Source organism: Stegodyphus dumicola, chromosome 3 (genome assembly GCF_044657685.1).
Source record: "Stegodyphus dumicola isolate Sdum_Otavi_A_Nest chromosome 3, ASM4465768v1".
In the NCBI taxonomy this organism is placed as follows: Eukaryota; Metazoa; Arthropoda; class Arachnida; order Araneae; family Eresidae; genus Stegodyphus; species Stegodyphus dumicola.
This window is the reverse complement of record NC_140770.1, coordinates 264,121,173-264,148,266: the sequence shown is the minus strand read 5'-3', so window position 1 is coordinate 264,148,266 and position 27,094 is coordinate 264,121,173. Positions and strand designations below refer to the sequence as shown.

Here is a 27,094-nt window from a genome sequence, read left to right as displayed (position 1 = left end):
TATAAGGATCAGACAACTGCATAAACAGTTAGATTTGGTAATTTTCACACAGTTATTCTTTTTAATTAATATATACCAAAATATGAATAATTTGTATCATTTAAAACATTTTGATAATTGAAAGTGTATACATCTAGACTCGGTAGCTGTGAAAAAAATGGCAGCATAAGGACTTCTGTGAACATAAAATATATGTGTTGCTCTTAAAGTTAGAAACCCATTTTTTTCATAGAATACCTAGAAAATAACTGATCTAGTTAGTTAAAATGTGTAATAAGATCTAATTCCACTTGTTTCATAGAGTAATGACAAGCATCCTGTGTAAAATAGCTGATATAATTTTTCAATCATTTGCATGCAATATTTTTGTAATTAATGAGGATTTTCTGAACTTAATCTCTCTATATAAATATTACTATAGCTGAATCATTTTTTATGTCAGATTCTCAGAACATCAGTGTTCACCATTTCTTATCTCAGAACATAATAATCAGGTACTAGTTGAAAAAAAAAGATTTAATAATGCCATTAAATAAAGTATGTATAGTTTGTTTAAAAGAATGCTGTGATCAAACGAACCTGTGGATGTGTCATGTTTAGAGGACTATTTTAGAAGACAAAGTTGCACAGAAGATCTACAAATTATGTTTGAATGAAATGAATATTCACAGGAAAAAAGAAAACTCTAAAGAATTTTGGAAATTCAGTCTAAGAAAGTGAAATTAATATCTCTGATAAATCTAATTCTGAAGCTTCTGGGAGCTAGCACCTGTGGTAAACAGTGCCAGGCTGTGATGATTATTACAATTGTTGAGGTTGTGGAACACCTACTGTTTAGTACTGAACACTACTTTTTCTCAAACTCAAACATATTTATTACGAATTATGAGAAGCTGTATTACATATATATGTAATAATATGGGAAACATAGAAAAATTAATGTAAGATAACTGTCCTCCAGAGGCATGCCTACATATTTTTTCAAAGCGGTAAATGTGTGCTCCCTGTATACAATGCAAGATTATTTATTTACCTATTTGTGGGGAGGGAGAATAAATAAATAATACTAAATGATGTTTGGAAACATAGCATTATACAAACACGTAATGTATATATATATATATATATACCTATAATCATACATATAGAGAACAAATTAACTATATTGATATATATTTTACGCTCATTAAAAATAACTCTTTCAAGTGAAAATACAATAACGCTTACAGTAATATTTAATTATAACTTTTTATATTCCACAAAGTGAAACATATATAATGATTAACGATTTAAAAATGGAAAACATTAAAAATATGCTTTTTGAAAAATGGCAGGTAATATTAAGTAGTATAAATAAAACATATGCTCAAAAAATTATTGCATAAACTTTTCAAGAATATTTATAATTTAATTTTTCTTGCTTTTAAAGAATCAAAATCGTCAATAATTTTTTAAAAATCTATTTGATTACTTAACTCATGTTCTATAAACAGAATGGCCATGTTTGAAAGTTTTTCTTGGCCTACTGAAGATCTCATATAATTCTTTACTATTTTAAGTTTGCTGAAGCTTCTTTTGCCACTAGCTACAGTAACTAGCAATGTTAAAAAAATTCTTATGCTGCTTCCAAATTGGGATAGGACTGTATTAAATTATAATCATGAATTATTTTTAAAAGTTCTAAGCTTGTAGTTGCTTTTGTGTCCGGAATTATTTAAATAGCATGGTTTTTAAAACTAGATATTTCTGACTGAATTCCTTCAGCATTCATATCATTCAGATATTTAAGTGCTAAGTTATAAGCTGCTGCCTTTAAATTACTTAAATGTAATGACATTAATTGTTCACCATTTAGAAACTGAAAACCGGAAGAGATTTCATTTAACTTTTCATATCGCCATTTCAATTGTGAAATTAAAACGTCGAACACTTCTTTAATTTCTATAAAAATATCTGTTTCTGAAAAACTACAATTTGTATCAATTGATTCCTCACAATCTGATTTATTAACTTTTCGCTTTCGTTTCTCTTCAAATCCTTATGATATACTCATCTCTAAAGTTGAAGTTTTACATTTTTCAAAAATGCATTACAAAAAATATTGTGCCATAAACTTCTTTCGGCGTAGCATTTGGTATTTCTGTTTGATTATGAATAAGATTCCATTTTGAAACACATAAACACTTTATTTAGCTAATTATAGCATTCCATTTTCCTTCTCCGCAGATTTTGGTTCTTTTCCGTTGTAAGAGAAGATGCACCAAACAAAGTTATATTTGCCAACTTGATATTTTTAGTGAGAAAAACATACTTTCAGAAACAGTTCATTTCAACCGCAGTCAAATTTGTCTTTACGGTTAATGGTCTCGGTGAATGGAGGACAACAGATTGTCATACTTTAAAAAATTATTCACGATACTTACTTTGAAAACAAAAATATAGTCATAAGAAATAAGAATTTAACTGTGCTACTAATCAACGCTGGCTCTGTATAAAATTGTGAAGTTCGAGTTGTTATGAAATGAAAAATATTGTATACTTTAATACGAGCTATGGTTTGGTTATGTAAAGTTTGCAATGTCGTTTTACCACACTTATGTTATTAATGCATCAAAATCCATTACAATTCTTAATTTAAATTGCTGATCCTCTGTATATTGCAGTATTAATGAAACCTGAGTAAGGTTTTTTATACTGAAACCATTTCACATTTCTAAAATTATACGAACAATTTTCCGTCATTTGTTGAAATTCTCTTATGTGCAATGAATTTTATAGTTCTTTCATTTTTTTTAACCTTTAACGCAGTTCCACAAATAATCCTATTTGATATGTTAAGTAAAATTGCGACTTTCATTTGAAGCACTTAAAGAGATATTTTTGATAACGGAAATTTTTCTTAACATAAACTTTTCTACATTTCTGGGCTTTCCATTAATGTTCACGTTCAGAAGTGGCTGAGAGGTAGCATAGGCAACTTGTTCAAACAGTTTATTGTAGTGATCAGATTGACTGCATTTAGTCTTCTGTACCTTAAATATCAGACAGATCTATCAGAACATCCTCCACAAAAGCATCGCTTCTAAAGCATTTAGTGTTGCGAGCATCATTATAATAGATTAATCAATGAAATCACTCTTTAATATCCACAGAACCTTTCATCAGTTAAATTATCCACTCCCAACAAAAAGTGTATTTGAGCTTCAGCAGAAATTTATATTCCATCTAATTTAAATATGCCAATAGTTTGGCTGTCAGACACTTTTTTTTTCCCTAACAATCTCGTGATATCTTGACAATCAATGCATAATTTTAAAATTAACAAGATGTAATAATACTTCATAATTTATCTTTACTTTATTTATTACGCCTCGTCAGTTAACTCAAGAAACTTCTATGTGTTAAATTTCGCGACTATGACAGCCATTTATCATTAATTTTTATTTACAGCAACAAGTATTTCTTAAATTTTTTTAGCAAGAAGGGCAATCTTTTAAATATATTTTTAGATCGATCCCGTTATAATCAACAGAACAAAACTAAATTTTCTAAAAGATATTTGCTACATCAAAATCAATTAATTACATTAGAATTAGCCAGAACAGTTTGTCTTATATCTTCCACAAAGTACTCAACATTTTAAACCCTTTTCTTTAGTTCTCTAAAACTGAAAATTTTATTTTATTGTTTCAATATAAACAATAGAATTATTTAAAAACATTTATCTTACCGTATATCTTTGCATCCCAATTGACAAAGAATGAACCGATTTTTTAATCTTCAGCATCTGTTTGAAAAATAACTTTAAATGAAACAATCCATACAGTTCTCGTGCAACATGAGTGTGAATACAAGCCAAAAACTTTGATTCATGCACCTCGCTTATTGGAAAATTTTGTACAAAAAAAAGCACAATAACTAATAATATGGTACATTTCATTTTAAATCTCATTTTTTTATTCTTTGGATGCTATTCCAGAAGGTGTTTATGAAATTTAAAAACTCAGCAGTTATATCGCGGTCTGTTCTAGTAAGTGGACTTCGGCAAGTTTGTTATGACTAAGTAAAGAGAGCAAAGAACAACTAATGTCGGCAGTATAATATTTTCTATGAATGTTTAGCCTATACAATTCGTTACACAAAGTGTAATTAGTTCCTTAAAGCTACTTTCAATAACAAATTTCAATGTTAGAAAATATTATATACACTACTGTGAAAGCTCATGTCTTTTGAGAATATATTAATGTTATTAGTTTTTCGTTTATTAGCTGGATTGTTTATAACACAAAATTCATTTAATATTCACTGATGTATTCCAAAATTAAAAGTTAAAAATCATAAGTTTTAAAAAAAAATTTCTGAATTTTTGCTCGAATAGCTAATTTGGTGCCCCTTCTATCTGTTCACTTGAGGCAAGTGCCTCGCCCTCGTCCTGGTCCTGCTGTCCTCGTTATGTGAAGATTCTGCTAACGGCGGCTCCCTCTAGTCGAGATTTCCAGAGCATTCTGGCATGTTGTTTCATTGGAAACCATCTGCAGACTGAATTAGCCATGCCTCCTTAATTTTTCAGTTGTAATTTACATCCTCTGATTCATTATATTTGGAACGATATCAGAGGAAACACAAGATCATTGGTTCGTCAGTCCTCCTGAAATCGAGAGGCTTTGATGATAGACACAGTGCACACTAAAACCTCTTGACACTGGTCATAAAGTCATGTCTCTTGTACTGTCAACTGGAACAAATTATTGCATCTGTGATGTAAGACCATGTCGTCTGGCACATTCTAACAGCTTAAAAGCAGTGACTTTTTTGGGGGGGGTCTCATACAATTTTCTCATCTCTGTGTGGTCTGCCTCATACCTAAAGTTGACAGATGAAGAGAAGATACCAGATCTGTTTTAGTTATTATTATGAAAATGATCAAAAAAGAATTTTTCAGTAAGAAACTGGTGCATAAAACAGCTATATTCTTGAGCCCAGTTCAACATCTGTGAATGAAAATTAAAGTGCCAGATATAGAGAAATTGTTGCCTTTGGTTGCTACAGCTCAAAGTTTAGGTACCAGTCAAAGATTTAAAAAACATTCTTATAAAACGCAGTGTGTCTAATAAAAAGTGCATTTTTATATAGAAATAATATTCTATGCAATTTTAAGTGCCGCTTTAATAATCCCTGTTATATCAAATGATTTGTGCCTTTGTAATAACATTTTGAATGCTGTATAATTCAGTTAATTTTTTTTTAATTTGCATTTTAACTGTTTATCATTAGCTGATTTATAGAGTAATTAGTTATTTTATGATACAGTACAAAGTCCGTAATCCGGACTCGTCGCGACTTCGGCGATTCCGGATTAGGGGTTTTTCCGGATTATAGATCATCAATTTAAATCTGGTAAGATGGCATGCAGAAATTATACAATTAAAAATGTGAAACCGTAATTTATGAAATGAAAAGCAATTATGATCTAAAAGGTATCAAAATTTACAAAAAAAAAAAAAAAAAAGCTTAATATTTATTTGTTTACTTTAGTAAACATTTCTATCAATGTAAGTTGTTTCAGTTGCTTCGTTTTTGTGCTAATACTTTCTCTTTAATTCTATAAACAGATATAATTTCTTGTTCAGTTACAAAGTTCTACTGTTCAAGTCCTGTAATTGCTGTGTCGAGAATACCAACTAACTTGTCAACAGTGGCGTAGCAAGCATAACTGGCGCCCGGGGCAAAATACCTTTTTGGCGCCCCCCCCCCACACACAAAAAAACTTTCAATATATAATGTATAGAATATATTCGTAATAAGAAAATAATACAAATAATAATAAAATGCTGAATCTGCCATAAAATACTCAAAAATATATTAAGAACAGTCACTACCTAACTACACTAGCCTTGGGTTCGGAAATGCATCTGTGTCGATGAAAAAATTCAAACATACGATGATCTAGAATTAGTTAAAAAGCTGTTATTTATTTTACATATTTATATAAGTGTTTTAAAAAATAACAGATAAATAGATATGTGGCATCTTGCCTACTACAACTCAACTCTGCCAGTCTGGTAACCCATAGCAACCAAAAACAGAATAATATTTATTCTATTCAATTGTTATAATTATTTAATGATCTGTCTCAAAAAATTGTACTACCATAATTGGTGATCCGTATTTATTACGAATAGCAATCTTCAATATTGCACGAATATGAGTTTATATGTCAAAATTCTGAGCACCAGTAAGTTATCCAGTGTGATGAGATGCAAGTAAGACATTTCACCTGTGATTTCAAGCGTTGTGCCGCATTCCGATGAGTCAACATATTTCAGTCATAATTTCAGCGGATATGTGTATCGCCTGTTGCATTTGAACCGCCAACTTCTCTAATTTCAAGTACCAAGAAACTGTGTCACTATATACAGATTTATTATTTTTCTATACATATTATTATTGTGCATATTTGATTGATCTAAAGTGGTTGTCAATGATGCTGCTTCACAATTGGCGCGAAGTGGCAGTTAAGCCACCGCCTTTTTGTCCCCGAGACCCATCGTTATGGTTCATTCAATTGGATGCGTAGTTTAAACTGAGTTACATTACTGCCGACGAAACTCAATTTTATACAGCGATCGCCGCGTTAGAATCAGAGGTACTGCAAACAGCTCGTGAAATAATTTTGAATCCACCGGCGATTAACAAATACTAATCTTTTAAAAAAAATTAATTTCTGTTTATGAAGAATCGAAACAGTTAAAATCAAGCAGCTGCTGCACGATTTACAGTTGGATGATATAAGACCTTAGTTGCTGTCTAAAATGTGAGACTTAGCCGACGGTAACCTAACGGATAACATTCTTAAAACATTATGGATGAATAGACTCCCATCTAACATGCAAACCATTTTAGCGGCCAGTAGCGAGCCACTTCAAAAGCTTCTCGAAATCACTGATAAAATTCACGAACTGGCCATTTCTGAGCAAATACATGCAGTGCAGGCTCCTGGTCCAGGTATTGTGTCGTTACAGGCTCAAATTGATGATTTGTCCAAACAGGTTGCTCAGTTAGTAGCCATCCAAGTTAGTATCCATCTTAACACCGCAACCTCTCCACATCACGTAGTCGAAATACAGGAAATTGACCCCCTGAGAAAACGTTATGAAAGCCCTCCTCTGAGTATTTGTTTTTTACCACCACAAATTTGGAAACAAGGCAAACAAATGCCACCCATCGTGACCAGGGAAACGAGAAGGGCCGTTGCTCGAAGTTGTGATTGACAGCGGCCGGAATTTTGCACGCCTTTTCGTCATCGAAAAGAATTCGTCCTTAAGGTTTCTTGTAGACACCGGGGCTGATGTTTCTGCCGTTCCACCACATTTTTACGAAAAAAAGCACCTTATTAAGTTACAACTTTATATAGCAAATGGAACTCCTATTCAAACTTCTGGTGAACGCCTGATATCTGTTGATTTAGGATTGCGCTGCAACTTCCAATGGCAATTCATTATTGGTGCTGACTTTTTTCATAAATTTTCTTTGCTTGTCGATATTAAGAATCGCCGTTTGATAGATTCCATAACCAACTTAACTTATCCTGGAGTAATTCGCAATTGTGAAGATTTGATCATTAAACTGATTTCGGGTAACTCCCCATGGCATCAACTTCTCAGAGAATTCCCTACAATCACGCGCACAGTTATGGGTATTTCCGAACCCAAGAACGATGTACTACATTATATTGAAACTAACGGACCTCCAATTGCCGCTAAACCTAGACGCTTACCTCCAGACAAGCTTAAAGCCACCAGAGAGGAATTTTAATACAAGATGGAACAGGGAATTTGCCGTCCTTCAAAACGTTCATGGGCCAATTCGCTCCATCTTGTTTGGAAACGAAATGGTAAGTGGCGATTATCGCCGGTTAAATGCAGTTACAATTTCTCATCGTTACCCAATCCCGCACATTCAAAACTTTATGCAAGTTTTAGAGGGAAAAGCTATTTTCAAAACCTTGAGCGGGCGTATCACCAAATGCCTGTTAACCCAACTGATATTCCCAGCTGTTAACCCAGCTGAAACTGCGGTTATTACGCCTTTTGGACTATTTGAGTTTCCGGTCATGATTTTCGATTTATGCAGCGCTGCTCAAACGTTCCAACGCTTCATGAATCAGGAGTTAATCGGCCTCGACTTTCGTGTACTTTATTTTGATGACGTCTTAATCCGCCTCCTCTTCAGAGCAAGAACACCTATCACATTTGAGAACAGTTTTTGAACGTTTTCAAAGGTACGGTGTCAGTCTTAATCCTTCCAAATGCGCTTTTGGCCAACCAAGCATATCCTTTCTTGGTCATGAAATTTCTGCTGATGGCGTTCAACCCCTTCCAGAGTCACCGCTATCCGCGATATGGTGTGGTGGTTCTGCACGCTTGCCCGGTACTCCAGAGGTCCGCGGTTCGTTTCCCAGCGAAAACGGTTGCTAATTTTTTAATCTCTCTTGCTTCCAAATATGCTTATGTCTCTACAGTGGTGCTCGAACTAAAAGGAGGAGGATTCTCCACAACCAGGATTTGGCGATGGTTTTCCCTGAAAACACCAGTCGCCCTTTAAAAAGGCTTATGCTTTATGCTTTTCAACAGGATAAAACTTTTCCTAGTCAAATGAGACACCTAAACTTCATAGGGAAATTTTCAACAGCTACCCGTTATATCGAGGGTTCGCAGAATATTGTTCCAGACACCTTGTCTCGTATTAAAGAACTAGGCGTTCCTTCGCCAATAAAGTTTGCTGCCCTTGCGGATGAACAACACCGGGATTCAGAACTACAAACCCTCTTGAAAAGCAAATCTTCCTCCAATCTCAACTTGCAGCCTATGCAGCTGTCACCTGGAAAATTACTTTATTGTGATGTTTAGGATTCAAGATTTCGACCGTATGTTCCCTCCGGATTTCACCGTGCCATTTTTAGTCAGTTACATCGTCTGTCACATCCTGGCATCAAGACTTTGAAACAAAATGATACAGCAATGTTTCGTATGGCCTAGCATGCAAAAGGACATAGCCAACTAGACACGTTCGTGCGTGGAGTGCCAAAGATCTAAAATTGTCAGACACACCACCAGCCAACTTAAAAATTTTAATTTGCCCTCCTCTCTCTTCGATCACGTGCACCTCGACTTGGTCAAGCACTTATATTTATTAATAATAATATAATACATGAATACAATTAATTACTATGTATACATTTTTCTTACCTTGGATGAAGCAAATTTATTATTTACTTCATCAAAGTCGACCCTTTCAAATTTTTCTCCTTCCACACTTAAAAATGCTAGATGACTTAGGGAATCTTGTCCCATCGTTGATTGTAAATATGTGAAAATTTATTTAATATGCTGAACGAACGTTCATTGTTAGCATTTGATAATGAAATAGTTAGTAGTATTTGAAGTGCGACTCTTAGGTTTGGAAAAAAATTTTCTCTATAGATCTGTAATGGAGTTTTATGTTCTGTTTCTTTTCTACTGCGGAGTAACGTCATACAGTCACATTCACTGCTCAAAACAATTAGGGGATATTGTGGGTTCGGTATGAAATGCGTTGAATGCTTCGTAGCAGTGAATATACGATGTCTCAGCAAGATGACATAGTTGAATCGGTAGCCAGGAAGGCCATCAGTCGTTTACAGGAGAGTCAAACGCAATCCACTGTAGCGGAAGCGTCAGGATTTTCCCAAAATGTCATTTCCAGATTATGGAATCGGATTTTAGAAACTGGATATGTTTGCGAAATCGTTTTAAAATAAATAAAAGCAGAACATATACGTGCATTTCGTTAAAAAAAATATAAATATATCTCTACTTTGGAGAAATAAAGTGGTCTGGAAGAACGTTTTGGTTGATGTACTGCAAACATTTTATCAGACAAATCAAGAAAATAAATAATTAATTATATATAATTAATTACAATAGTTATTAAGTTTAAGTATATTTTCCAGAAATCGATCAAAATAAAAACTGAAATTTTACAGAAACTCTTGTTTGGAGACCATTTGGCGCCCCTCTACCAGCGGCGCCCGGGGTATCATGCACCCCCTTGCCCCCCTCTCACTACGCCACTGCTTGTCAGTTGAAATTTTTTCATCTTCAATAACGTTCTCTGTTACTTTCTTCACTATCGGAAGCGCGCGTGGATAAACGCTTTACTGGCTTTATGCGCATGCATAGCGGACACGTGCATCAAATGCACATGCATAAACGCATTATGTGCATCCGTAAGTTTGTGGCTTTGAGGTCTGGATTATAGATCATTCCGGATAATGGACGTCCGGATTAGACACTTTGTACTGTATAACTAATTAAAATATGGAATTATTAATTTACTACACACTTCAGCTAAATTGATCAGCTACGTTAACGGAAACATTTACACTATATACACATTTATTATATTATATAATTAATTTAGTTTGTGAAGATTAAAATTCACACGTTTTACATTTTGCACGTTCAGTTTGCAGTTTAGAAAGAATAAGACATCCTTTTTAAAATAGTTCTGTTTTCATGTTATATTTTTTTGTTTGTATTTAAAAAAAAGTTATTTTTCTGTTTTAATGCCCACAACATAGTTGGGTTTAATTAATTTTCATTTTTCTGTTCAATTAATTTTATTATGTTATTCTTGAATCTTTTTTTTTTTTTTTTTTTTCATTTTCATTTTCATTTTCACTGTTTTTCAGCAATTTCCCCACCCCCTGTTGTAACAAATTATTTTGTTGTGTCTTTATGTAAATAAGATGTTGTATACTCCGTAATTCAGTTAAAATTTTTAATTTATACTTTAACTGTTTATCGTGGTTAATTTATAGAGTAACCAGTTAATTAATGATATAACTAATTAAAGTATTGAATTATTAATTTATTACACACTTCAGCTGACTTGATCAGTTACATTAGCGTTAACTCATATACTATATACACATTTATTATTTAATTAATTTAGTTTGTGAAGATTACACTTTACACGTGTTTTTTTGTTTGCAATTTAGCAAGAATATGACATCCTTTTTTAAATAGTTCTGTTTTCATGCTATTTTTTGTTCGTATTTAAAAGATATATATATATATATATATTTTTTCTGATTTAATGCACGTAACATAGTAGGGCTTATTGAATTAAAATGTTTCAAATCAATTAATTTTATTATATTCGTGGTTTAATTTTAAGTTTTTTCAATTACACTGTATTTTAGCCTCCCTTTATTGAGTTTTTATTATTTTCAGTTTTGTATTTTTATTTAATATTCATTCAGAAAAGTTTTCGTAATTTTTCTTTATTATTAAATTGCATTGATTATTTCTTTGTTCAGATTTATCATTATTCATTGTTGATGTTTTAAATATTAATTCAGTTATTTATTAAGTTACCAAGGGTAAATTACTAATATTTTATTAGTGATGTACTGTTGGTAACATAATAAATAATAATAGTTTTTATCCATTTAGGGCAAGGACTAGCTTTATTATTGACTATATTTATAGTTGTGCCATATTTGTAGAACATTTATTATGTGTGTTTGTGAATATACACTCATATAAAAAATTAAGTGAAGATGCAAATTATGCCTATTTTTATGAAAAGTCTTGAACCAAAGGTACTAATTATGCAAATAGTTCAATACACAAGCATAAATGTGCATGTGTGCAAAGCTATGATTGTGGAAGGGGTGTAGGTGCACGGAGAGTTTTCGGTGATTTGCGTACTCATGCTCCTTCACAACATTTGCTGTGCTTCTTGCAAAAGTTGGGTGAGTTTTATAAATATCAGGTAAAATGAGTAGCCACAAACATATGGATAGTGGAATGAGATGGAAAATTGTCAGTAGATTGGAGCCTGGCCAATCACAAGCACAGGTAACAACAGAGCTCAGTGCAATACCCAGTGTGATCTGCACTTTGTGGAAACAGTTTCAGAGCATTGGATCCATACCAACAAGACCTGGACAAAGTTGACCAAGATTCACCACGATGAATGAGGATCATTATTTGGTTCTTTCAGCACAGCAACACAGGACTGCTACAGCTTCACAGCTCTTGTGTGAGCTATATCTTACCCCTGGAACTCCACAGTCTAAAGTCTTCATCCAGTCATTCTTAAGTTCAGAGTCTTCATAGTCTACACTTGCCTGACAGCATCATGAGATAGGGTCGCTGCAGAAGACGTGCTGCTTTTGTCCTACTCACTGCAGAACACAACAGTGAGTTTAGCATAGTGCAGATAACATGTCGAATGGACAGGACTTCAGTGGATTACTGTGCTTTTATCAGATTAGTTGAGATTCAACCTGGGCACTGATTCTTAATGTATCTGTATCAGGGAAAAGCCTTAAAGAGGATATCATTCCTTTCTAATTAGATGAAAGATTTAATTACAGTGGTGGAGGTGGAATGGTTTGAGCAGGTATTATATTGGACGGCCACACACCCCTGCAAGTGTTCAATGAAGGCTTCTTGATTGTTATGAGTATAAAGAGGAGATCTTAGAGCTCTGAGTTTAGCTTTTCAAGGGCACATTTGCTCCTGGAATGGATGACAATGCTCGTCCGCATACAGCTCAGCTGGTCGATCACTGGGAAAATGAGGATATTCTCTGCATGGATTGGGCAGCCAGATCTTCTGACCTAGCCCTATAGAGCATGTCTGAGGTGCTCTTAGGAGGGCATTTGCATCTCGCCATCCTTCTCTAAGATCCATCCCGGAGTTGGAAACTGCTTTGCTGCAGGAGTGGAATTGCCTGTGTTAGGGACCCTGGAATTCTGTCCAGTATGTCTTTGTACTGCATGGCCTATCTGGCTGAGAGAAGGTAGGAGACCTCATATTAAACTTGTTTTCAGTTCGATATCACAGTGTGGAGTTTGGACATAAAATGTCATACATAAATGATTTTCCATTTATGTATCATATTGTCATACATAAATGGACAGTCATACATAAAATGATTTTTGAGTATACATATCTTTCTCTGTTACAAATGTATATTCATACCAACTTTTATTAAAATCTGTCCATTAGTTTTTCAGAAACTTGGCATAATGTGCAAATTCTCTTAATTTTGCACAAAAATCCGTAACTTTATACATGCAATAAATACTTGCTGCTTATCAGATTTAGGGATTGTTTTTTGCAGGCATCTTTCTTTCTTTATGCAGAAGTGAAATTTTTTCCCTTTATAGTATACGTTTGAAAGCTTATTCAGAAGTCAGCAATATGCATTGGTGGATAATGCATGTCGAGAGTATTTGTTCATTGTTGAATTTTTTATGGTGTCTGGTAGCAGTGCTTTGGATCTCTTCAATGCTGTTCTAGGGAAAACTCTTTCCATGTTTCTGGTATGTTGAATTATTTGTATACCTTCCTATTAGAGAATCACAAAATCAAAATAATATTTATATATGTATTGAATTTTCTTTTCTATAAACAATAAGGCTTAAAATAACTATCGTGAAATTTTTGCCACAATGTGAAGTTATGCTTTGTAGAACTTTTTCTTGTATGATTTAAGATACGATTGCAAAAATATAAGCTTTAAATAGAATGTGAAGGAATAGAAAAAAATGCAAAATTGTCCATTTTGATTGAGGTACGTGAACTTGGAATTACATAAATTTCAAGACTCGTATAGTACATCAGAAATAAATAACTTTTTATTATATCATTGTTAATTTATTAAAAAAACTATATACATATTTGAAACTTAACCAGTCTTTTATAAGTGTAAATTTCATAAAGTTGTTACACTTCAAAATCATTCAGTGAAATAGATTTCTAAATATCAATTCTTAGAATATCTTTTTAATATTATAAATATTATATGTAAATATTATAAATTTGATATTTTGCTTTCACTTATAGAAAAACATGGAACAATATGTACAGGATTGCTATGATTCTATAGCTCTGTTCCTTTCTATTCACATAATTCATCGTTATCAAGTACTAATGCACAAAAGAGATGTGCCAGCTTTAGATAAGTGAGTTATTTTTTAATATAATCTTTATTCATCATTTGTTAACATTTTTTTCATATTCTGCATAATTTTTATAGGTACTGGGAGTCACTTTTGCACATATTTTGGCCAAGATTTGAATATATTTTACGACTAAATATTGAAAGCATCCGTGATTGTGACCCTCAGAAATTCACTAACATTGACAAGCGTCCTCATTATGTAAGCTGTTATAATTTTACATTTGTATGATAAAAAATTTTCTTTAAATATTTTTTATACGTATGTGTATCAGTATGTAGACTGTAAAATAATTTTAAAATCTGAAACTTGGCCGTTATCTGATTAGAAATCTAACACAAAAATTTCCTTTTCAAAGTATGCACATGTGTTGAGCACCCTGTGTTCATAATTACTGTATTTGGAGGCCTATAAGATGCACCCTCTTTTTTATACAGATTTTTGAAGGATAAAACTTTATTACTGATCATGATAATGAATTTACAGTATTTGAAATATAAAGTAATACAGATACAAAGTAATATTTTCTACAAATACCCAATCTATCTGGGAAAGAACACCTGTTAATCATCTTTGTCAAAATCCAGACACTCATCTCCAGAACCAAATGAAGAGTTGCTTGAAACCTCTTCTAAATCAACATCTGAGTCCTCATACAACAAATTGTCCTCTGTATCAACCAGTGCATTACTAATGCCACACTTCTTAAATGATTTAACCTCTGTTTTCACAGCATCCCATGAAGCTTTAACCCATTCACAAACTTGTGAAAAAGCTAGGCTTCTTCCTTCTTCCTGATGGTGTAACCTCAAAATTTGAAGACTGCATCCAGCTGTTCCACTTCCTTCATAAGCTCTGTGTAACTATAATATTCCCACTCTCTACAAGGAAACAAGAAAGAAAAAAAAATTGCTTAACTCCAAATAAAGGAAATCTCCAGAAATGAATGTAATCAAAAACTGAGTATTGATATATAAGACACACCCCATTTTTCAGACCTATTTTCAAAGGAAAAAAGTGTGTCTTTACGCCAGCAAATACAGTATCTTTGTATGGATTATCTGTTTTGCAGATTATCCATGTTGAATGCATGAGTTTCTTTCTGGGAGAGTTTTAAGTTGGTCCTCCTCATCAAGACACTGATTTTTTTTCTTTAATCCAGAAATTAATATGGGATCCCTTTGCAAATGCAATTTGCATGATATGAATCAGCATCTGTTTGACTTTGGGCAGCTGATGCTCAAGAGCATATTAGTCTACTGATACTTTGTGCAGAAACAAAGTAGGACTATACATATGGCAGTTTATAAGCATTTTATGCCTACTTAGTTTAACCATTCATCTATCTGGGCTCTCTAGGACATATATCAGTTCTTATACAGCAAAGAGTTGTTCATTTAAATAGTAAATACAGTCAAAAGTCGTTAATCCGGACTCGTCGGGACTTTGGCGATTCCAGATTATCGATTTTTCCGGATTATAGATCATCAGTTTAAATCGCGTAAGATGGCATGCAGAAATTCTAAAATTAAAAATATGAAACCGTAATTTATGAAATAAGGAACAATTATGATCTAAAGGGTATCAAAATTTACAAAAAAAAGCTTAATATTTATTTGTTTACTTTATTAAACATTTCTTTCAATGTAAGTTGTTTAAGTTGCTTCGTTTTATGTGATAATACTTTCTCTTTAATTCTATAAACAGACATAATTTTTTGTTCACTTACAAAGTTCTGCTGTTCAAGTCCCGTTAATTGCTGTGCCGAGAATACCGACTAACTTGTCAATCGAAATTTTTTCGTTTTCACTAACCTCTCTGTCACATTCTTCATGTCTTTATCCATTTTTTGCAGCAATTCCACTTTTTGTTTGATGGACATCGAAACATACTTTCGTTTTGTACGATCCTTTGGGAGCTCCAGAATCAAAAATTCTATTTGACATAATCGAAAGTTCAAGTTTACTTTTTTAGTATTGCTCTTACAGTCTGCAAAAAATAATAAGCCGGATCCAATTCGAAAATTAAGGAACAACGCAATCATCAACATTAACTGAAATAGATAATTAGATAATTTTAGCTTACACCGTCCGTTATACATAAAACGCGCACGTGAAAATGTATTCTGCGCTTGCACACACGCAAATGCGCAGTCGTAAGAGGTCTTACGCGCATGCGCAAACGCCTATGCACATGTGTCAACGCAGAGCATGCACAGAAAGTTTTTAGCTTTGAGGTCCGGATTATAGATCATTTCGAATTATGGGTGTCCGAATTAACGACTTTTGACTGTACCTCATATTTTTTTGCAAATCAATAATTCTTGTATCTATTCATTATTAATGTGCTTGCTGCTGAAAAAAAACCAAATTTTGCAATGAAAAATTGTATTATGTCTTGTATAGATTTGCGGCTGTTGAAGTTCTTTCATTTTGGTCTGCGATTCGTCATTTTAATCAGCATCTCAATTCTTTTATTATGTGTCATTTGAATTCCTTTTAGTTTTAACATTATATTTTTATCTAAATAATTGCAAAGAATCCTTTACCAAACTATATTCTAAATCTTACTAATATGTAATGATATCCTAAAGATACAAAAAATGTGTTGACCCATAAAAATTTTTAAGTTTTTTCATTTGATTTATTTCAAGTGTAAAATTATAATTTTAAAAATTTGTATACATGTTACTGGCATCGTTTTTATTTTGCATTTGTTTTCCCTCTAGATAACAAGAAGATATGCTGAATTCTCAGCTGCCATTGTTGGCATTAATGAAAATTTTCCTAGTGAGCGAGTTGCAAGGTTGCTGGCAGCATTGCAAGTTGAAGTAGAAAATTTCATTCTACGAATGGCTGCAGAGTTTCCAGATCATAAGGATCAATTAATATTTCAAATTAACAACTATGACATGATGTTAAATGTTATGCTTGTAAGAATCTGCATAGTTGTTTGATTAATTTTTTTTTTCCCTATTTTTATTGTTGTTTCCATATATGATATTTATTTGGTTTATTTAAAAATTGTTTTAATTAATTTTCCGGATGTTTTAAATGTACTGAATTTTGTCCAAATTTACAATTTTTGGAAAATTAAGTGGTGGGACAGTCTTAATATAGTTTATATAGTTTATTGCCACTTGGATTTCCTTTGCAAAGTATTATGGAATAGGAAAATTCATGACCAGAATGTATTGTTTATTGACATGAAAGACAAGGCATCATGAACATAATTATGTTATTGTGATTTTGATTCCTTCCACTCTTCAATTATTAGATAGTTCTGACTATTTTAAACCTTTATCAGCTCTGTCACTGTGTAACTCAATAGGAAACTCTTTTGAGAAACATGTTCTTACCATAAAAGAGGACCTGCCAACATTATACTATGAAAAAAATAGAATTCTCAAATTGGTTTCTCTCGTGCAAAAAGAGCTGCAAATGCAAATTTTCCCAATATCATAAAATATTGCGGTTACAATGGACAGCTGATCACTCAGCATAACTGTTGCAATTAGAAATGTCCCATTCAAACGAACGCTGATTGAATTTGTTTCTTGGAATATATTTTACACTGTGCATCGCTAAATGTGATAAAGCTATTAGAACACAGCAAAAGATTTATTTACTGGAACATTTTCTACTCCATGAGTAAGTAAATAGGAAATTATTAGGCAACATTAAAATGCACTGAAATTAAACACATTCATTAAGCATGAACTCTGACGTGCTTTTGAATAAATATTTCATTTGCAGTTGTGCATAGTATGACTTCAAATCCAGGTTAACTGCTTCTGAATCAAGCCATCATGTTAACACCATGTTCAATGAAAATATTGCAGGAGAATGTGATCCAAGCTGTTTGTTCTCATGGTTCTAAAATGGCAGTGTCATCCTTGAAGATGGGCTCCATTCATGGTAGTGTTCAGCTGTGGGTCTCAGAAGATGCAGAAGACTCATGTGTTTATGAACTTGGGGGTAAACAGAATCAGTATGATCAACTACTAGCAGGTACTTGGGGAGTAAGCTTCTGTTATTTGATAGCTTGAATTGTGCCAAAAGTTACTGAGAAGTTTTGCTTTATCCACTTCATACCCCAGATTTTGTGCTAACATTTTGCTGCACTTTCCTATAAATGCACTTTTGAGAACGTTTTGTCAACAATGTTGAGATTAATAAGCAATTCCATTAATAAGTTCAGTTTCGCAGGCTGCGACTTAAAAACTTGCCTGAAAGTTGGCAGATTGTCTTTACTATGTACATCTTTTTTGCAGTGGTGGTTTTAGGCTTTATACAAAATATATGTCATACCATACTGATAAAGTGGCCAAGATTTTACCAGTAAATCATTATATATTTGAAAAAGTAAAAATTTTTGGCCAGTTAATTTTAAATAAATAATAGACAAAAGAAATGTTTACTTGTTCATAAAGCCTACAAATCAAGGTAATAAAAAAATTAATACCGTAATTTCCGGAAGAAACGCCGCGGCGTTTATGTGTTTAAAACTTAAATTTTCAGCGGGTGCGGCGTTTAGGTGCAATAAAAATAAAATATTTCCTATGATGGTCATTGTATATAGTTTGGATGGCCTTGTCATTGTGCATAGACTGGTGCTGTTCCCACACAAAAGACCACTCAATTGCTTTTTGCAAACGTTATTTTTTTTTACATTCTTTCCCTTGAATGGACCTACATGCCTTATTCACCCTAAACGAGATCTCAGAACAATAACATTCTTCCCCTTTTAAATCAACATTCTCATCAGTTTGAATAGTCTCTCTCCTCTGCCATTCGATGAATCTTCCAGAATCCATCCTCTCCCCACCCCTGCCTTTTCTGCAATTTTTTCAAAGGCGGACACGACTCCACCTGCCTCGCAATAACGAATTCTGACATATTTTCCCTTCAGCATGAATGTATTTTTCTTGGCATTCTGCCTAATACAGATCCCATCAGTTTGGGTACAAGTACTTGTTGGATAGTTTTTAAGTAAGAAGGGAGCGGAAAATTTTTGAAAATGTCTCTAAACGGCACAGAAGCTATACATTTCTTACTTTAATTTATTTTTGAGTTATGGTTTCATTTCATGCATTTTTCTTAACTGGTATGTCATATATCAGAACTTAGGTTGAGTTTTTGCATCTATACGGCCCACGACGATGTCACGCGCAATTTAATCTATTGCGGCGTTTCTGTGTAATTTTCATTTTTTTCCCGCCATTTTTCTCGAGTGCGGCGTTTACGCTGATGCGGCCTTTCTTCCGGAAATTACGGTAATTGAAAAGATTATGAGGAGATTCCTGCATGAAAAATCATGGCATTACGTGGTGAATTATATAAATGTTCTTTATTTAGAAACTTGAATTAACAACAGGTAGTTCCATTTTACCATTTATGTATTTTATGATGATAAAACCAAGAAATTTGTAATTGTCATTTGGATTATTTCTAAGAAAGTTTGTTACCAAGTTCCCCCCCCCTCCTCCCTCACTTCATCTTAAAGAATCGAGTATTACTTACATTAAATCTTATGTTGTGTCTGGTTACACTCAGCTTGAGTGAAATAAATGCAAAAAAAAAAAATTTTTTTTTAAATCTTTTTAACGATGGTACATGATGATGATGTTAGATCAAGCTATAACATCATTTTTTTGTGTCTTTTACTGAGAATGACTTGCTGCATGGACACTGATGTTTAAATATACAGATACATTTAAGCGTTAGTAAATATTTTTCTGATTTTTAAATATATTTGCATGTTAAAACATTTGTGTTACAATTAACCTCTTCAGAAACAAAAAAAAAAAAAAAAAATTCCTAATCTGGAAAAATGAGCAAACACTGGATTTTGTGATATTCATGTAGGACAAATCATCAGCATGTATTTTTCTTTTGAAAATCGCTCTTATGCTGTACTTCTAATGTACAGAATAATAAGGCATCACTTTTAACCTGGGCCCTAATTAAGAAGTTTAAGATCCTTGGTGCAGTCTTCTATTGGAAATTTCAACTTCGACTTTCTTGTTTTTATGAGGACAAACAAGATTTTGAAGAGCTATAGCATGATTTTGGGACCCTGTTTGGGAATCAGGTCCTGCTTTCAACATGAATGAACATCCTGATCTGCAGACCTGAAACTCTATGCTTGTTACTTTTGAGTAAGAAATTACTTGTAGTCATGATCTTGGCAGTTTTAAAAGATGCAGTCTGTTAGTATAAGCCAAGGATTCATAAAGAAAAACTGTTTTCATAACTTTTCTCTGCACAGAGCTAATAATGGTTGTCATATTCATCACCTGTGATGATTTTGAGACCCTCCCTCTAATCTTATGGATTTGTGCCCTAATTGCATTATTATAGCTAGTGAATTCATTGAAATATAAATTTTTTTATGTAAGTATGTTTATTGACTTTTGGATCAATTCCTATTGTGTAACTTTTTGCCTGACCTTAAATATTTTTGCTCATATTTATTGATTTAATAATTTTTATACATGTGTGTGACTTTGCATGCTATATGACAATAATAACAGTATAACAATAAAGGTTTATGAAATTCTTTAAGAATGAAAAAAAAAAAAGCTTTTTAGTATCTGTTAAGTTTTTTAACTTAAAGAGTTTGTGCACCGAGGACTACAAACTGAAGAAAAATTATTTAAGAAAATTTATTCAGGACATAGAGTATCAGCTTTTTGTATCATCTGTTATCAGTTGTATAAGATTGGTCTTGCATACATAAAGCTGCTTCCTTAATCCAGGCACAGTGTAATATAATGAAGGTTCATTGTTTGTTTCTAAATTTGCTGATAATTTATTTGTGTTTTAAAATTTTTTATTTACTTCTTTTCTAATAAGAAATGTTTCGTTCCATTTACTATTTAATATGTTAACAAAAATACTGGAATTTTCAGAATGTTACATTATTTCCAAATGTTTTATTACTTTTACAAAGCAAGCTAAATTAATAACATGCATAAAATGTCCAGTGGCATAGTAGCAGATACTATGGGTATGTGTCCCCCGGATTAAAAATGGAGTGTGCATTAGTATTGTTAAATTTCTAAAATCATGATAACAAATTAAAAGCCCTCTTCTCAAATTTCTTTGGAAAGCATTCTTCCCTGAATGAAAAAGAAAATTTTACATAAAATGCACCAAATACGTTCTGATTAATCAATAATACTGAAAGTTTTCATTAATTAGAAGCAAGTAGTAATATCTTGTGTAATGATTTTACATCATAGCTATAGCTTATGAGGTGACTTTCTGATTTTGGTGTATATTTAAAATCAGTATTTTATAGGATTTTATTTTGTAATAATGTTGTGACTTTAAAAAGTCTTCTGTTTCAGTTATGTGTAGGATGTTTAAGTTAACGTTATTATCAGAGTATCATGTCTGTAATTACTTTCTATTGAGGTATTTAATTTCTAGTTATTTTATACCTTCTGCATGTTATCCTTCTTACCAAATAAATGGCAAATATAGTATTCTTGTAGGTTTTATTGCTGTTATATCAGGGTTCATAGCCACATTTTAGTTAAAAAAATAAGCACCTATAAGCACTTTTCAAGCACATTTTAAGGAAAAAATAAGCACCTGTCTAATTACATTATACACAACTGCATAACCTTTAAAGAAAAATTAGACTTGTAATTTAAAATATGAGCTATGCAGTATTTATTAAGAGAATGAGCATTACCTCAACAATGGAAAACAATTAACATTTTTTTTTTTTTTTTTTTAAATTTTAAATGACAGTTCAATTTACAGAATTAGTTTACAATGAGAGAAAAAAAACTATGCAATAATAAACTATATTACAAAATTTAATGATGATATTTCAGTTGAAAATATAGAAAATAAATAATAATAAGCCATTTTAATTGTATTCGTTTGGCACCTAATAATAAATACAATTTATTTTTCCACTCATATTAATATTTAAATAATTTAACTTAAATCAAAATTCTGAACATTTTCTAAATTTTCATTGCATAACAGTTTTCCCTTAACATATATCCCAAGCAAAGTAATAAAGAGGCACATTTCTGAAATCAGAAGACAGGAAATTGCTTCATTCAGTCATCCTTTAACAGTAAAAGCTTAACTAACCCGCATACTTGAAATTCCCGAATATTCCGGATAGTAACTGGAAAAAGAGGAGTGGGGGAGATTGTAGCTGTTCTTTAGATTTAAATTTAAGCTAAATAAATTATTTTGACATTTCGATATGTGCTTCATATAAAAACCAACGGAACTGAGAAATATTCGGCTTAGAAAGCACAGTAAAACTCTTTTAAGTGTGCATAAACAAATCTCAGACTGAACATCAAAATTAATTATCAATGCAAAATACCGCAAACGTTATTGCGCGATACGTGCGGCGTAATTCTTCCATATGGGATACTACGCAATCGGAATCAACACCTGCCGGTATTCGAAGAAAAAAGAACTAAATAAAGGAAAAGAAAGAGACTTACTAATCTGGGGTGTTTCTGATTCTAATTTTCAACAGACTGTATTAAATTTCCGGAATAGAATCAATCTTCGCTTGGGTTGGGTAGACCGCAAAAACTTTTAGTCCTATTCAATCCAGATTGGACAGTGACCAAAAAAGGTCCGCTGCTTCAATATCAGAGATTTTGCGGAGAAACTCCCAACCTCCGTACTGTATAATGTATTGGCAAAGAAAATGAAATTATTTTGACTATTCGATTACTTTCCTTTTATTTAAGCCATTCCGAATATTATTCCTTAGAAAGCTAATCTGTGTAAAAGCACACCCATTTTTGGAAGTTTATCTATACTTCAGCAGTTACTGCAACTATACTATTATAAATATTCATACATATACTCATAATATAAGCATAACGATCATAATAAACACGAATATGAACTGACCAAGCAGAACGAGAATGCAAATTATTAAAATCTTGATAGAAATTAGTATTTGGGTGGGAGGAATTCTCGCGCGCACCATAGGTTACGTAATGCAGAGAAAGGGGGGAAAAGCGATTTCCGGGAGTATGATTCACATCTGACGTTGCATATAAGAAAGAAAAGTTGTTTATTTAGTTTCAGCTTTGGTACGGGGAAAAAATGCGCGTTCATTAAAAACAAAGGATTAAAAAAAAAGCACTAAAAGCAAAAAATAAGCACTAAAAACAAAAAAATAAGGGCTTTAAAGAAAAAGTAAGCATTTATAAGGGCCTTTATATTTTATTTTCAAATATAAGGACTTATAAGCACTTGTAAGGACCGCTACGAATCCTGTATATGTTTTATTTTTAAAATTTGCATAACAGTATAGTGTGATTAGAGATCTGGAGAAAAGATGTGTGCTTTATGGTCTTTCTAAAATGCATTCAGCTTTCTTTCTGAATGTTTGTCCTTTGACTGAAGGATGTTTGACACCACTGCATGATCAGCAAATTTAAGTCTGGTTTTCAGCGATAGGACCATGATTAATCATAACTTCTTACTATTTAACCTTTTGAATTAATTTGCATTAAAATTATAAAGCATTAACTGTAATTCTGAAATAATACACTCACAAAAAGAGAAAACTAATATGTTTTGTAAATAACCATAACATCTTTATATGTCTACTATGAGAGCTTATAATATTTTTATTACAAGTTTTTATATAAAATAATAGTGAATAATATTTGATTTCAGATGAATTACTAACAGGTTTATTGTATGCAATGAAACCTCTCATGGTAACCATCTCTAAATATGACACTATTGAAAACATAATTAAGTAATCACATTGAAGATCATTAATTCTCTTATTCTGTAAGGTGAGCATCTCTGCACAAAAATTAAAATTTTCTGGAATTGAGGGTGGTCATCTTAGATTTCTTTGTATTTTAAAAAATATACTTATTATGAATATGAGTTATATGTGTGTAATTGTGTTGAAATAAACTATGTTATTCTTTCATGATTTAATAAATCTACTGTGTGCGATAAAAATGAAATTGTTTATTTTTTTTAATAATTTAAAGGAAAGAACAAAAGAAGATTCTAGAGAGTCTGAAAGCTTTAAAGATCTTTTGAATGCCAGAATTTTGGAGTACGTAGAAGAAGTGCTTTCTCCATATTTTGGTGGAATGATGACTTTTGTTAAGGACTGTGAAAAATATTTGGAACGCGGGCAGATAGATAATCTGAAAAATGAAGCAGGTTTGTTTATATATATATATATATGTTTAAATTGCATTTCATTGTTAAGAATTTTCTCAAATATGCCATTATGTTTAGCTCTATAAATTCTTTAAACCTAGAACTGCAATTATTTTTTTAATTACAGTAGCGACTACTTTGACTGCCACACAGAAACTTGTATTGTTCAAATAATATTAAAATTCATTCTAAAGAGTTTTAAATGAACAACTAAGCTGAAAAATAAAGAATTCCTTAATACAACTGCTTTATAAATTACTTCCACAATTTAAAAATAATTATAAAGTACTTAACTGATGTGCATATGTGTGCATATATATATACATATCTATGTATCTTCACATCTGAAAGGCAAAACTGCTTCCAACACAGATCATTCCTGCAGATACTGATAACTTAGCACTATGCCTAATAGGCTTAGACATTCTGATATGTCAACAATTCTAGAAACTTTGTATGAAATATAATGAGATATGTTTATATGTCCCCCCCCCAAAAAGCTGCAAAATCTAATACTCAATTATTATTATTATTATTTTTTCCCTTTTTTAAAAAATTAATCAGAATTTGGTTACAAATTAATAATATTACATAATCCAATTTTTTAAAGTAAATGCCTTCCTATCATCCAAATCTTTATCAAACCTGAGAACCAGCCTTTGTCGCCTAAAAAAAGACCTTGTTTGAGCAAACAAATTGCATGCATTCTTTCTTCTTTTTTAAGGTTTTTCAGAATTTAGCTTTGAAAAGGTTTTGCATAAAGTGTTATTTCTGAATTTTTAAACATGTTGTTTAGTTTCAGACATTTTACACCTCTGATATATTATATCATTATACAGCAAAAGTGACACCCTTGGTCAAATCATTCAACAGTGGTTGGAAAAAAGCCATGGATGAAATCAATGCTGATATCATGACTACATTTACCAACTTTCGGAATGGAACAAATATATTGCAGGTAATTTATCATGCAATGAATTACTCTTCCTAAAATACATCATTTTAATTACAAATTGCATTTTATCTGTTTAACCTTATGTTTGTTATTAGTACTCTTATACTGCTTTTTTAAAACATATTGAATTTTTCCTTAAATATACTGTTATTTCTTTTAATTAATTTTTGTTCATTACGCCTAATATTTTTTTTAAAAAAATTTTGAGTCTAAATTTTGCAAAGTAAATCTTTTGCTAAACATTTTTTTAAAACATCTGAAATTAGATATTATTTTCACTGCAAGAATTTAATATCCTAATAAAATAACTTATTGCAATTCTCATGTACAAGCATTCAGTGAAAAATACATGTGTGAAGTATGCTCCTTTAAAATTGCTCCACATTTTAAATAAATACATTTAATTACATTATATTACATAGTACAGTTACATAGCAAATACACGTTACACAGCTCTTCAGACTACATTCTCAAAACCCACGCCAACTCTCGCTCAAATCGAAACTTTTCTCACACAGTTGAGGGGTGCTACAACGCCCTCTATGGGAGATCTCAACAACATGTTTTGAATAATTATTTCCTTTATTATATAAGTACAAAAGTCTTCACATGACATTTACGATGGAACAACACAGCAAATTTTTTTTTAAATAATTTGGCTTGGTATTGCTATTTTAAAGAGTTTGTTAATACTATATCATTTTATGCTCTCTCTGCTTTGATTTACTGGTAATTAATTTGTAAATTAGTAAGCCTAATGTAACTGTCTAGCTTAACTCTCCCAGATATCAAGCTGTTATATGGAAATTAGTGATCAGATTTCAGTTTTCCCCTAAACAGAAACAGCAGTTTTATAAAATACCTTTGCAAGTTCTGAATTTTTACTTCTTTGTACGAAGTAAAAAGGAAGTATTGTAATCACGAAAAGTTTCAGGCATCATATTTCAACAAAAATATACATTTTCACTGCTATCAAATGCAATTTAACGATGTTTTTGCATTACATCTGTGCGTAAGAACAGAATATAGGACTCTCTTCCTCCCCCCCCAAAAAAAATATAAAACTGATTTAAAATGAAGTCTGAAGAGAATTTTTCGTGGCATCTGTGCATATGTATGTAGAATATTTATAACATGTAGATATATATACATGTAGATGTGCACCTCATATATTGGTTGCAGTTGGCTGCACCAAAAGTATATAAATACATGTATATATATCCACTCTGTTACTCGGCTCAGTGATCTCAGTTTCTTTATGTTGTTCAGAGGTCAATATATAAAGAAGCGATCGTAGCACAACAAACTTTATTTACATGAATAATGAATAAAAAGATCACACAGGAAATCATATTGACCATTCACACAGCAAATAACATCTCACCATCTCCCTACGCTCAAATGACGGATGTGTCGGGAGAAGAGACAGCTGCGCCAGCATAATTAATACGCATGCGCATAATTAAAAAACGTGCATTCGCCTCTACCCAACACATCCCTACTGCGAGCAACATTTTTTCAATACAAAAATGAAATACAAACAATATATAACACTTACATTAAGAAATTAAGGAAATTATTTTCAATATATACATTAATTTTTCTTCACTGACACTCTTAGTAAGAAAATCTCCAATCATATTATCAGTTTGTGAATATTCCAACTTAATGACATTGTCCTTTGTTAAGTCCTTCATAAAATGGAAACATAAGTTCATGTGTCTGGATTTCGTAGAAGATCTGGCACAGTTGATCCACTGGATGGCAGCTGGACTGTCTGTATTCAAGACCACTGCACCATTCAAAAATTGTTTACATTTTAATTCTGATAATAAATTTACAGTCCAAATAATATCCTTACAAATTTCAGAAATATAAAATAATTCTGCTACACAAGTAGACAAACTAACAATTCTCTGCTCACGA

The 27,094-nt window shown here is 32.1% G+C and overlaps 1 protein-coding gene across 4 annotated transcripts in view; it reads left to right on the top strand.

Annotated features, from left to right (window-relative positions):
* The window catches only part of Vps52 (vacuolar protein sorting 52), a 76,572-nt gene that overhangs the window by 35,967 nt on the left and 13,511 nt on the right, over positions 1–27,094 (top strand). For 3 of the 4 annotated variants that reach the window (XM_035354823.2, XM_035354837.1, XM_035354844.2), the window contains 6 exons: positions 13,226–13,381; positions 13,905–14,023; positions 14,098–14,221; positions 16,749–16,952; positions 24,036–24,213; positions 25,053–25,171. In XM_035354823.2, the coding sequence (XP_035210714.1) occupies positions 13,226–13,381; positions 13,905–14,023; positions 14,098–14,221; positions 16,749–16,952; positions 24,036–24,213; positions 25,053–25,171 (900 nt within the window). The remainder of the gene's footprint in view (positions 1–13,225; positions 13,382–13,904; positions 14,024–14,097; positions 14,222–16,748; positions 16,953–24,035; positions 24,214–25,052; positions 25,172–27,094) is intronic. The other variant, XM_035354830.2, reaches the window with a different exon arrangement.